Below are 14,179 nucleotides of genomic sequence, written 5' to 3' on the forward strand. Positions count from 1 at the left end.
TCACATTTCGATAGTGATTGTGGGGTGGAAATAGGGGGAATTTGGGCCAGATTTTGATAGTGATGATGGGCCAAAAAGTGAGGGGGTATGTTGTTGGTGAAGAAGTCCAATCCAGGAGAATGAAATGTAGATCCACCTACTATTGAGTTAGGTATGTTGTTTGATGGTAATGTGCACTTTAAAAATGCAATGATAAGTTATGATGTACATAATAAAAGAGATATTTATTGGGAAAAAAATGAACCTAAAAGACTTAGAGATTATGGCTATGAAAGGCAGTTTAAAAGACTTAGAGATTATGGTCAAGAATGTCTAAACTCAAATCCAGGTAGGCATCCCATCCGTTTCCTATTTGCGCGGGTTGAAGAGCCAATGAAGGGTCATGCATTTACCAAAAGTCCTATTTGCATTCATATCTCTTTGAAACCCAAGAGGCGGCCGAAGAGATTCTTCAAGCTCATCATCATCAACCCATGTGATTCTAACCTCTTCTCAATACTATATATTGGGAGGAATGGCTAGATAAATCCTTGTGGAGTTCCTTTGTTTCTTTACCTTCTCTTGCAGATCATAATGAAGCCGAAGATTCAAGGGCCAGTGAATGAACAACGTATTTCTAGAAGGTTGGTTGAACAAACCAAGCAAGAGAAACTTCAGGCAAGGCGAAGTGTAAGGAGGTACACCCCTATGGACTGCACCGTCTACCTGATCTTGACTATCTATTTTACCTGAATCATGTGTTTGACTACCATCCTCTATAACCACCAGAACCTCTTCCACCTCTGCCCAATTGTCCACCACCGCTGGACCATGCAAGGTTTATGTGAGAAACCTTCTCCTCATCTTCAAGCTCTAATTTTAGTAAGCTCTGATCCACTCATCTCCACCCAACCAAGAGAAATCTGAACCAAGATATGTGTCATCACCACCTCACAGCATGTCAGAAGCAAGTTGAAACACTACCTATTCCACTAATTGGAAATAGAACATATGTGAAAAATGTTTGCTCTTATAATTCCTGAGATGTAATTAATTATAAATAAAATGTTGATCTTAGTGTTAACTCTGCTTTGGTCAAGGCAGTGTAGCTATATTTTGGCAGTGTTACTATGTTTAGACAAGGCACTGTAACTATATTTTCTTAGTATGTTTTGTCAAGGTTACTTTGTTATTTGTTTGTCCATTTTAGCTATGTTGTTGGTATGTTTTGGGAGTTTATCAACGTTTAGACAATGCAGTGTAACTAACTTCTGTTAGTTTGTTTTGGTAGGGTTACTATGTTAATGGTTTGTCAATTTTAGCTATGTTGTTGTTATGTTTTGGCAGTGTATCTATGTTACTCTCTTATCAGTTTGTCTATAAAAACCAATTTCATACCATATCTATTCACAAACACCATTCTGTATACCATATCTATTCACAAACACTATTCTATATACCATATCTATTTACAAACAGCATTATGTATACCGTATCTATTCACAAACACCATTCTATATATCATATTTATTCACAATCAAAGAATAACCACAAATTGGATTAACAATAATAATCCATTGCATTCACTACTCAAAACCCTTTACAACTACAAATTGCATTAACAATAAAAATCCATTGCATTCAATACTCAAAACCTTTTGCAACCACAAATTGCATTAACAATACAAATCCATTGCATTCACTGCTCAAAAGCCTTATTTACAATTAAAAAACAAAGCAAAAACCACTTCCTCTTTACATCTTTATTCTCCTTCAATTTCCTCCACTGCAATTCACTCTCAATTATTGCACGTAGAACACCTATTTCAATCATCAAGTCACCCCTCATGCTTCTAACTAATTTCTTCAGTTCCTCCTTTTCCACATGCATTCTCACTTTCTTTCCAAACGGAAAAAATCGCACCCAAGACCCTCATTCGCATGCTAGATGAAGCAGAAGATGATGGCATTCTACAGTTGAGGAAGGCAGAGCTGATTCCGCTATCTAGGAGACCTGATTTCGTTAAGTGAACTGAGGAGAGAGAGTTGCATTTGTTATCTAGGGTTTGCTATTTACGGAATATAATTTAATTCCATGTCAGTATATTTATTTCCAGGTCAACCGGTGGATTTGGCAACCAAGGGGTAACCTGCGAAAAAAGCTCATCGAACAATTTTAGGAGGTAAGTGTGCTTGATTACATTATGTTTTAGATTGGGGGGGGGGGGGTTGAATTAAACACTTCGAAGTAGTAGATGGTCCTATTTGACACCTCTGCCTATAATCAATTATCCTCTAATTAGACATCTTAATTGATTATTTCCTTTCAAACTCTTTACTTATTAAGCCACCAATGATTTCCTACCTTTTATGTGTATTATAGGATTTGCATTGATGTGTGTGGAAGGTAAACAAAGAAAATAATAATAAGAATAATAAATCAATCACATCTAAAAGAGTTAGTAATAGATAGTAAAATATAGAAGTATATGTAATCTTTGAGGTGTTATCTTTGAGTTGGTCAAATTGTTAACTTGAGTGTTCAACTATCAACATGAGCGGTCTATTGGCATTCTTGGTTTAAGCTGAACAGCTATGGACAACTTATTGATCTTGATTTGAGCCAAGCAACTATGAACAACCTATACTCGTTTACCTCAATGTGGTCCCAATTTAAAATATACTTAGTTAATCCCACTTTTACCGAATTAATCCTAAACTCACAGGGTCTGCCCCTAAAGTGACTACAGATGTAAATGTTATTCTTAAGAAGTGAATTATCATTAAAAAAAAATTGTAACTATTAGTCTATTATACATTTAATAATAAGTTACCTTTAAATACTTTTCACAATATGAAGTATTTTATTCGTTGAGAGTGAATGTAGCAATATTCATCTAAATCATGGCTGGATTTTGGGGCGTGCAAGATGGGCAACAATACATGGCCTCCATTTTTAGAGGGTCCAATATTTATTTTTGATCTAGCTACTTAAGAAATTAAAAAAAAAAATCTATAATTAATCATAAAACTCATCAGTTTTTTCCCAAATCACTTATCACTCCTAATAATTATGACCTAATTAATTGAGTATAGAAATATCATTCTATAAATGAAAACAAGAGTCATATATTTTACGGTATTAGTTTTAAAGATTGCGCTTATACTTTTGACATGGCCTCATTTATTTCTAAGAACGGTGCTATAGAAATTCAAAAACCGGCCCGGCCCTAATCTCAATTCATACATATATTTTGACTTGTACAAACCAGGCCACGACTATATAATAAGGTTTTCAAGAGGGATAGAAACGTAACCTAGGCCTAAGCTGATATTAGATGAATACTAGTGGTAGACCACCATGGTCCATGGGCACCACAAGTCATGCAACTCTCGATTTGAATGTTTTGTCTTCGTTCGAGGGGTATCATAGCAGCAATACATTGTGGTTTGGCAATTGTGCACATTTGGAAATTTCTCGTATTGGTTATGCTTCGATTTCCACATCCTCTAGGTCTTTAAATCTCTAAAGTGTTTTTTTTTTTTTTAAGATAATCTCTAAAGTGTTATATGTGCCCGGTTTATCTGCTTCTTTGTTATCTGTTCAATGTTTTGCTTCCAATAATAATGTATTTTTGAATTCCATCCTACTTTCTTTGTTGTGAAGGATCGTGTCGCCAAGGTGTTTCTACTTAAAGGTCCGAATCTGGGGGGTCTATATTCTCTACATGTTCCTTAGCATTATGTTGCATTTCTTTTTGCTCGAGCGTCCTCTGTGGTGTGGCACAACCGCACCACAATTTTTGCATTTTGAGTCGGTTCTTGCAAGGTTGTCCAGTTAGTAAATTAGATTTTACTGTTTTTTCTTTATGTTCGGCTTGTCAATTTGACAAGTCGTCTCATTTTTCGCTTTCTCGTGTTGAGTCGTCTAGCTCAAATGTATTGGACCTGATTTATACTGATATTTGGGGCTATGCGCCTGTGTTATTTGTTGCTAATTTTCAGTATTTTGTGTTATTTGTTGATGATCATACTTGATAAACCTGGTTATATCCGTTATGTCTTAAATTTGATATTTATGTTGTGTTTGAGAATTTTCGTGCGATGGTTGAATGCTTATTTTCTCATTCAATTATGTCCATTCAGTCTGACTTATGGGTAAGTATTGCAAGCTACATTCTGTTTTTACTTCTCTTGGAATTGTGCATCGTTAATCCTATGCATACACTCATGAGCAAAATGGTTGTGTAGAGTGGTGCCATCACCACATAGTTGAGATTGGCCTCGCTCTATTGGGATTTTTCTTTCGAAGTAGCAATGTATTTGATTAATCGTCTGCCTTTGTCTGTTCTTGGGTTTGGTAGTCCACACTGTAAATTGTTTTAGTCACCCCCTTCTTATTATTTTCTTTGTGTTTTTGGGTGTTTGTGCTTTCCATATCTTCATTCTTATAATAAACACAAAATGAAATATAGGTCTAATCCTTGTGTGTTTTTGGGTTATCCAGCGTCCTTTTGTGGGTATTGTTGCATGGACCTACGTACGGTCTGATTTTTTAATTATCTCAATGTTCGTTTTGATGAAGGTGTCTATCTTGCGTAGTCCTCTTCTATGCAAGCGCCGGGTGTTGTTGATGAGCGACCGTGGGGGTCTAGTTCCTTGGTTACCGCTATGGTCCCTACTATGTAGCCTCCTGCTGTTGAGCAATCTAATACTCCTGTTGTTGCCGTTGCCGACTCTTCTATTTTGGTTGCTCCATCGTGGCGTCAGGTTTCTATTCCAGTATACCTGCAACGGACACATCCTATGGTGCTTCGTCACATGACCAGGGCAGCTACTCGGCAAATCAGGCATTGATGGTTTTGACTGATTCTATGGAGTCCACTTGTTATTCTCAAGCAGTTTAGTTTTGGAGTTGCGTGAGGCAATGGATCAAGAGTTCAATGCTCTTCTGTACAATAACATGTGGTGTTTGGTTCCTAAGCGGTCGAGCATGAATATCATTGGTTGTAAGTGGGTGTCCCACGTCAAACGTAAGGCGAACGGTTCTATTGAGAGTCATAAGGCTCGTTTAGTAGCAAAAGGGTTCAACCAGGTTGCTGGTGAGAACTTTTTTAATACTTTTAGTCATGTCGTTAAGCCTACCACGATTCAGCTTTTGTTGGCACTTACTATGTTACGTGGTTGGACTCTTCGTCAGCTTGATTTTCATAATGCATTATTGAACGAGCACTTGCCTGAGACTGTTTATATACGTCAGCCTCTTGGTTATTTTGATCCTGTTTATCCGATGCAAGTTTGGTTGCTATAGCTCTTGTTGTATGGGTTGAAGCAGGCTCCCCGTGCATGGTTTAAGAGGCTGCATGATTTTCTTCTTTCTGTTGGTTTTAAATCTTCTAAGACTAATGCGTCTCTTTTTCACTATGTAGCTAATGGGTCTCAAGTGTTCTTGTTCATGTATGTGGATGACATCATTTTGATGGGAAGTGATTCTAGTTTGGTTTCTTCCTTGGTTAACCGTCTATCCTCGGTGTTTAAGATCCATGATCTTGGCTCTCCCAGTTTATCCTTGCCATAGAGACTCCTCCTGTCGATGGTGGCCTTTTGGTTTCTCAGCGTCAATATATGGGTATTATCCTTAAACGGGTTGGTATGGTTGACTGCAAACCTCTTGCCACTCCATTATCCGTCTCTCGGTCTACCGTGTCTATTGTGGATAGGGGTGGAATATGCCAAGCCCTTTGTAGGGGCCTATGTCTGGGCCTAATTAAATCCTAGTTAGGCCTAGCTCGTTTAGTAGAAAGGCCAGATTTGAGCCAATTTCAAAAGCCTATTTAACAAATCAGGCTCGGCCTTCAGGCCTACAGGCCTGGCCTATATATATATATATATATTCTATTTTATACCTAATATATATTTTTATATTTACAATACAATCCAAGTATATATAATTATCAAACTCTAACCCTCCACCTCCAAAATCTCATTCTAAATTATTATTATTGCTTCTAATAATGTTGTATGTATTCTTATTGTTTAATTTTTTTATTAACTGTTCTTACTGTCATAATATTTAATGAAATATCGCAACTTAATTATATGAGTTGATTGTTTATTATTTATGATATTATATAGGATAACAAATAATAATACAATTGAAATTAAGTATTTTTTGTAAATTTTTTACATGTATACTTTAAAAGGCTTTAAAATTGAGGCTTTAAATAGGCTCAAAACCTATTTATGATCTATTTTGAAGCTTTTTTAAAAGCCTATATGTTAAATAGGCTTTTAAAAAGGTTTCAGGCCAGACTAGACCAACTGTAGGCTCAGACTTGAGCCTAAAAAAAGCATACATACGGGCCCAGGCTCAGGCTCAAGCTTTAGATGTTCATAGCAGGCCCAGGCCTAAATTTCTAAAGCTCGGCTTGGCTAGCCTATTTCCACCCCTAATTCTGGAGCCGTGTGATAATTCTAGGCACTACCAAAGCCTTGCAGGTGCATTGCAGTATTTGACAATAACTCGGCAAGATTTTTGTATGCGGTGAATCGGCTCTGTTAGCACATGCATTCTCCTACAATGGAGCACTGGGATTTTTTGAAGTGTGTCCTTCGTTATGTGAAAGGTACTTACACACGTAAGGATAATTGGCCAGATGCATCCAACCCGAAGAAACCAAGGGCCACGTAATGACCGTATACACACTTAAATTAAGAGGAAACTACGTACTTACTTAGGCACCGCCCTATTGAAGAAGAAGCAATTATGATCGAACTACGCACTTAATGTAGGTTCCGCCATTAGAATATAGTCCGTTACACTGAGTAAAGAGATGATATAAGCATTAGTATAAATAGTAGACTCTGAGACAAGAGAGCATGCAACACTTTGTACTCGGAACTATTAAACAATTCCTCTTACCACATTACTCTTTTCATAAAATACTCTTCAGTAATGTTTATACCGTTATATATACATACACACACATATATATGTGTGTGTATATATATATATATATATATATATATATATATATATAAAAGAGAGAGAGAGATAGGTGGGGGTGGGGGGTGGGGGGTGGGAACATACTAGATGAAAAGATAAACGAATGTATATATCTTATCATCATATCGTAAAACAATTTAAACGTTGTATATCCAAACTTCCTAATTTTTCTCCTAACCCACCAAAAGAAAACAACAAGAACAACAACTACTACTACATATATATAAAAATAATAATAAAAATAAAATAAAATAATAATAATAAGAAGGACAGTTTTTGGGGGTAATACTAATAAGAGCATTTTTCTCTTAAAAGGGTTGGTGAGATCGGAAATTAGAAAAAAGAATGGCAGGTCCAGATATGGGTACGATAACAGCATCCTTGGAGAGATCTCTGCAGAACTGCTCGTTGAACTACCACCGGGAAAGCAGTAGCAACGCCGACGGCGGAGCCTCCCGGATCGGCGCCGGCAGGTCTTCTTCTTCTTCATCTTCATCCGCCGCCGTCGCCGCTCATCATACGCCGCCCAACAATTCCTCGGTGGGGGATGCAACTCTAGAACTCAATTCAGAAATCTCCATGCCTTACCATTGGGAACAATGCCTCGATTTAGAGGTATTTGCTTTACTGTTACTTAATACTAGCCCTGAATTGAACCAAGTTTTGGGGTCATCAATCTTGTGTCCTTTTCTCTCTCTCTCTCTCTCTCTCTCCTTTTCAATGTCTGCCTAGATCGCATCATTAATTGCTTCCAACCTCAGAAAAAGAAAGCAGATCTTGCCATTCTTGTGTTTTGGGGTGTTGGGTTTTTTACCCCTCTCGTTTCCTTTTCCCTAAACACCAGATAATGCAACATTTTCTTTCCTTTTCTATCTATTTATACAATATCAAGAGATGGAATGGGGTTTTGAAGCTTTTGTGTTGAAGTTTCTTGGTTGTTTAATTTCTTCTCTGTCAAAGTCCTTATGGTCTAGTGGCACTCGATGTCTCGGTTTACACTCTCAGATACATTCTCATAGGTTCGAGTCTTAAGTGTAGGCAACTGTTGATTCTTTCTTGGTTGTTTAATTTCTTCTCTTCCAAAGACTTTCTGGTCTAATGGCAACCGGTGTCCCGGTTTACACTCCCAGATACACTATCATGGGTTCGAGTCTCAGTGGAGACAACTGTTGACTCTTTGTGTTTCTGTAGGTTGAGAAAGTAACGATAAACAGATACTACATTGTAACAGAGTGAGTAGTACTAAAAAAATTTCTTCTTTGGGGTATATTGCAGACTGGGGAAGTATATTACATAAACTGGAGAACAGGGATGAAAGTGAAGGAGGACCCAAGAATCACGAAGGAGTACAGTAGCGGTGAGTTTTACTCTGAGGAAGATGAAGAAGAGGATGATGGTGATGGTGATGGTGACAGCTGTTATGACGACGACACAGAAGAAAGTGGGTCTTCCTCAGAAGAGTCGACTCTTTCATCTTCAAGGGATGTTCAGCGTCGCCGCCATGCAGGGAGCAGCCGGCCGGAATCTTCGACGGCGGCGACGGCGGCGGCGGTGCTTGTAGTCGCGGGTTGCAAAACCTGTTTGATGTATTTCATGGTGCCCAAAGAGGTCGATGACTGCCCCAAATGTTGCGGTCAACTTCTCCATTTCGACCGGTCCGATAATTCCTCCCCATAGATCATATTCTTTTAATTTCCTCTTCTTCTTTTTTTGGGTTTTTTTTCCTTCTAAATTTAATTTCTTGGTTCCTCTTTTAGTTTTTTCTTTCTTGGTAAGATATAAACTACTCCTGCATGTGTAGTTTGGCAATGCGGATTTTCGTTAGTCCAGTGAAACCTAAACGGAAAAAAAAAAAAAAAATTCTTCATGCATTTTTACTAGCATCATTCTTGTATATTTTCATCGAGAAAATACTATGTGTACTGCCATTTTCTACTCTTAATTTTTACTCCACACACAAAATCTTGAGGTATTAGTACCCGCCATATCAGAGAGTAAAATTTAGGAGTCAATGTAGCAGAACCTTTTTCATTGTGAGGAATTTCATTTTTATTCCTTCAATAATTAGTCATTTATTGAATATTTTGATTGTATTCCTCGTTGCATTTTTAGGCTAGTTTGTGAATTCTGTTGATTAATATATGTTGTTTTTGGTGGTTTTCATAAATAAATAAATAAAAGGAAATGACATTCTTGCCCACATTGGGTGAAACTCGTGCAATGTGACTACTAGTGTCCAAATTATATACCCACAGTGAAGGTACACGATTTACAAGTACATAGTATATAATATGTTAATTGATACATAATTTGGACCGTGTCCAGATTATATACCTAAAGTGAAGGTACATAATTTACAAGTACATAGTATATAATATGTTAACTAATACATAATCCGGACCAAGGTTACAAGTGCATAATATATAACTATATAATATGTTAACTAATACATAATTTGGACCAAGGTTCACAATGTGCATCTTAATCTACAATATAATACACAATATAATTACCCTGATGGATCTTGTCTACAATATAATTTGTATGTTGGAGTTACCCTGAAATCATAACACTTGAATTACCAAGAAAGGAAAATTTTTAAAAATCACCAATATACCCTTAAACCACATATAAATATAAAATACTAACTCAAACTATTAATACAACATGATGAAACAAATCATTAAACTCTTAGAGAAGAACACATTTTCTGTGTACTATGCATACAATATAAAATATGTATTATATATGCATACTGCATTCGGCAACAACATATGCACTTCTTTGGTGATAATGAGTGAAATGAGATATTCTTTTCAATGGTCAAGTGTTTTTTTTTTTTTTAAATTTAAGAGAAGTGTTAATTCTTTTAAAATAGGTAAAGTAAGAGACAAATACAATATATTTATAAACTAAGAGAATTTTTTATTTTTATTTTAAAATAATTTGAAACCGAAAAGGGTAAAGATTTAATTGAATAAGTTTTATACTTATTAATGAATTTATTTTTATTGATTTTAAGGAATTGATTCGTTAATTGACCTAGAACTTTTCAAAATAATAAACTTTAACAAATATGGGAATAACTTTTCTACTTCTTAAATTCTCAAAAAAGTTAGAACTACCCTCTATTGCTAAATGTGTTTTTTGTATCCAATTAGGAGTTTTTTGGACTTTTGATTTTTTTCCTTTTATCTGCGATTTTCTTTTATGAGTATATAATATATAAAATATAAATATGCGATCTTATTATTAGAATAGACTTTTAATTGAGATGAAACACATCATGTTATACTAGATCTCAACGAGAGGGCCAAAATTATGGATATGTAGAAGTTCATATTGTTTTTTTTTTTAAATACTACTAACTCTATTACAATGCAGTATCGTTCATAACTACTTTCTCAACCTACTGAAGCACAAGAGAAGTTCATATTGTTTTTTTTTTTTTTTTTTTTTTTTTTTTTTTTGGAGAAAGAAGTTCATATTGTTAAAACTATTACTTGCTGCAAAAATTGTACTTGGAAACGGTATCTTTGATTACCAAAAATGAGCGGACACATTCATCGACTAATAATGACTAATAACTGAAGGGTAAAGAATAATAGGGAAAATTATAATTTTCCGTCCTAAGTTATATGAAAATTGTAGAATTCGTTCTTTAAATGTTGATCGTGTTCAATTTTCGTCCTTAACTTATCTTTAGCGTTGCACTTTTTGTCACTTTACTAACAAAGCATTAGGAACGAAATTTGCAACTTTAGTATAATCCAGTGACGAAAAGTGAGCACGAGAAGTTAATAAAATGACGAATAGTGCAACGCTAATTATAATTTATGAGCAAAAAGTGAGAATGACCAATAATTAGAGACGAATTCTACAATTACCTTATAATTTAAAAATGAAAAGTATAATTTCACAAAACAATACAATTTTTTAATTTCAATATGTGTGCACTATAATCAGGGCCGGTTTTTTTTTTTATTTGCGTGGCCCTGGTAAATAATTGAGACCCTATCAAAGTATAAATAAACTGAGAATTGAAAAAAAATGCAAAGAGAAAAATGCAAAAATTTTAATTTTGGGCCAATATAATCACAAATACATATACTAACTATTAGGCCAGTGCTGGACTAGGGGCCCCCAAAATTTTGGAGCCCTATGCGGTCGCACATCTTGCACGCCCTAAAATTCGACTCTGACTATAATTTGTTGCCTAATTGTTTTTCTATTTTCTAGTTGTTTAGTGAATGGAGGATCGGAGATCCTTGAAGTTGCAGGGGATGTGGGTTTTTTATTTTATTTTATTTTATTTTTATAATAATCTCAGCAACAAGGTCAACGGCTTAACATGGAGGCCAAGTATTAGTAATGATTGCAACATGTTCATCATTTTTTTCTTTAATTGAGATTGCTAATTTGTGTTGAATAACTGCAATTCTTTTTGTTTTCTATTTAAAAAAAAAAAGAATTTATATGTCAAAATATCAATAGTGGTTTAGATTCAATCATTATTTATGTAGCTAGTAGCTACGCCAACTTGTCTCCTTGACTGATATTTTTTCAGCACTTAAATAGTTGCATTGCAATAATAATTCAATAGTCACTTTTCATCCGTTTTAAAAATATTAATTGGTGCCAATTGGTTAAATTGGCTAGTCTAATTGTCTAAACTATAGCTCGCTTCTTATCATAAGTATTTTTATATAGATATTTTAAATTCAATAATAATTTGATTATTGTAATTTAAAGGTATGAACAAATTTTAATTTTAGCGATCAATTATTGTGGCATTGTTACACTTATTTTATTATTTTAATTTTGCCTTATTACATCATTGACGGTCACGATGAATCATTCATTTAAATTTATATCATTTTATTGATTTAATAATGAATGTTAACACATAATATCATCATTAAATTAAAATAGTTTATGAGAGAGATAAACAAATTACATATTGGGGCAAAAAGTTTGAATGATTAAATTACATGTTAACCATCTTTTGTTAAATATTAAGTGACAATTAAATAAAATTTAAATAAAGGACCAATTGTGACAAAAAATAAAATGGATAGAATTTAATGAAACAAAATTAAAAGAGTAAGAACTTTGCTCCCAATAAGGTTGAATCCACAACAACAAGGGCTCCCACGTTGCCCTTGCTAGTGAGACTTGATCCCTAATCTTTGCTCCCAAACTTTATCCCTGTGACCAATTGAGCTGTCCATACAAGTAAAAATTACAAGAAAATTACATTATTTGGTTGGATGTAATTAAAATTATTTTCCAATGCAATTTAATGGTCAAGAAAACTATATTATTTGGTTGGAGATGAATTACAATTCATCTCCATTATCCTCAATTATTACTATTGTAATAGCCTGCTAGAAGTATTTATAAATAAGTCAACATTAATTAACCCAAGTATCAACGATAAAATGAACTTCTCGATAAACGCGTAATATTAATCCTTAAAACTATTCATAAGATCACATACATCAATGTGATTGTTTTGACACCACATTTGACCCTATTATTGTTTGTATTATATATTGATATAATTTACATTGGAGTTTGGTTAGAAAAAAGAAATTAAGGGAAAAGAATTGTAATTCATTGGAAAAAGAATAATGTGAAATAAAATAATTTAAATTACATTATTTAGTGGGGAGGAATAGAATTTTTAAAAATGAGAAGGGAAGAAGTAATATAAAGGCTAAAATGTCCTTATATAATAATAATACTAATAACAATCAAGGTTAAAAAAAATATTTCTTCCTTTTTTCCTTTTTCTTTTCCCATCGAATTGCAATTCATATGGGGAGGGTATGGATTGGAATTTAACAAAATGATGGAATTGCAATTCTTTCTAATCAAACACCGTAATTTGTATAGTCAAAGAATTGTGGTGTAATTAGTGTTGTGCACTATAAAGGGTATTTTTTTTTCTTAATATGGCATGGTCTGAGATAGAGTTTAACTTAATTTATCGTAAGTATATTGGAAACTTCTAAAAGCATAATAAGTCTCAATCAAAGTTATATCCCTAATTTATACCCATGTTTTTAGTACTAACTATTTTGTACATTATGCTTTTAGAGTTGTACTATACAATTTTTAGGACAAAAATATCCTTATTGTTATAACTTCCGTTATCTTTTCCGTTACTTTTACCATGCACATGCATCCACCATATCTTTTTTTTTTTTTTAAATTTTTTTTACCATATCATTTTTTATATTCTTTAATGATAATAATAGTTATATATATATATATATATATATATATATATATATATATATATATATATATACACATACTAGATTAATATAATAAATAAATTTTATATCATTTAGATTTTAATTAGTAAAAATTGTTTGTTATTTTTTAAAAATATAAATGTTGAACATATGCTTTTGGGCATTGAAAAGACTAGTAAGTAAAAACGGATGGTTCATGCGTGTAAATCTCTGCGCATAGAGAAATCTATACAATTCAGATTTAAAAAAAAAAAAAAGGTTTTTGAGTACTTAAATAAATAAATAAATACATACATACATGCATACGTATGTGTATATACACACACTAATGCAATCCCGGAAAATTAAACTGTATGTGTATATACACACACTAATGCAATCCGGGAAAATTAAATTGTGGACCATTGTGTAGACTCTACGTTAAAAGGTAGACTATTGATAAATGTTTATTTTTAATAGATTAATTTTTTATTTTTAATGCACTGAAAGTGCAACTTTTAGGTAGTATACAAAAAAAAAAAAAAAAAAAAAGGCAATACATTGAAATTGAACCTTCATGTACTAAAAATGAATTTGTATGTAACTAGTCTATTCTGCAATATAATGTAGATCAGGGTCTACGTTATAATGATTTTGCAAAATTGCAAATCCACACCCTTTTCAATGTGAGACAAAATCACAAAAACTACTTAAAACGCCTTCTCAACTCAATTTTTCCAACTCAAATGGGAATTGAACACTTTAAAACCCAATTTAACTTTCCCCAATTATCTATTTTGAGTGTATATTATATCAAATTCACACTTAATAATATTTTAATGTAATTTAACCCGACACGAATTAAAGGTAGACACACTGAAAATTATACCACAAGATAGTCATTTTAAATGTCAATTTAAATAATTTGTACGTCTAACATTAAAATCAATTT

The 14,179-nt window shown here is 33.6% G+C and overlaps 1 protein-coding gene across 1 annotated transcript; it reads left to right on the forward strand.

Moving 5' to 3' along the window:
* The first annotated feature begins 7,276 nt into the window (after window positions 1–7,276).
* LOC116027821 lies at window positions 7,277–9,078 on the forward strand. Its single transcript, XM_031269581.1, has 2 exons — window positions 7,277–7,600; window positions 8,261–9,078. Exons 1-2 carry the CDS (start codon window positions 7,331–7,333, stop codon window positions 8,660–8,662), a joined length of 672 nt encoding a protein of 223 aa, XP_031125441.1. The 5' UTR covers window positions 7,277–7,330; the 3' UTR covers window positions 8,663–9,078.
* The last annotated feature ends 5,101 nt before the right edge of the window (window positions 9,079–14,179 follow it).

This window comes from Ipomoea triloba, chromosome 8 (genome assembly GCF_003576645.1).
Source record: "Ipomoea triloba cultivar NCNSP0323 chromosome 8, ASM357664v1".
In the NCBI taxonomy this organism is placed as follows: Eukaryota; Viridiplantae; Streptophyta; class Magnoliopsida; order Solanales; family Convolvulaceae; genus Ipomoea; species Ipomoea triloba.

What these genes read in the sequence shown, in the direction of transcription:
- LOC116027821 (XM_031269581.1), top strand. Translation starts at nt 7,331, where the DNA reads ATGGCAGGTCCAGATATGGGTACGATAACAGCATCCTTGGAGAGATCT. An exon ending in AACAATGCCTCGATTTAGAG is followed by an intron (nt 7,601 to 8,260) that starts GTATTTGCTTTA and finishes GGTATATTGCAG; the next exon opens with ACTGGGGAAGTATATTACAT.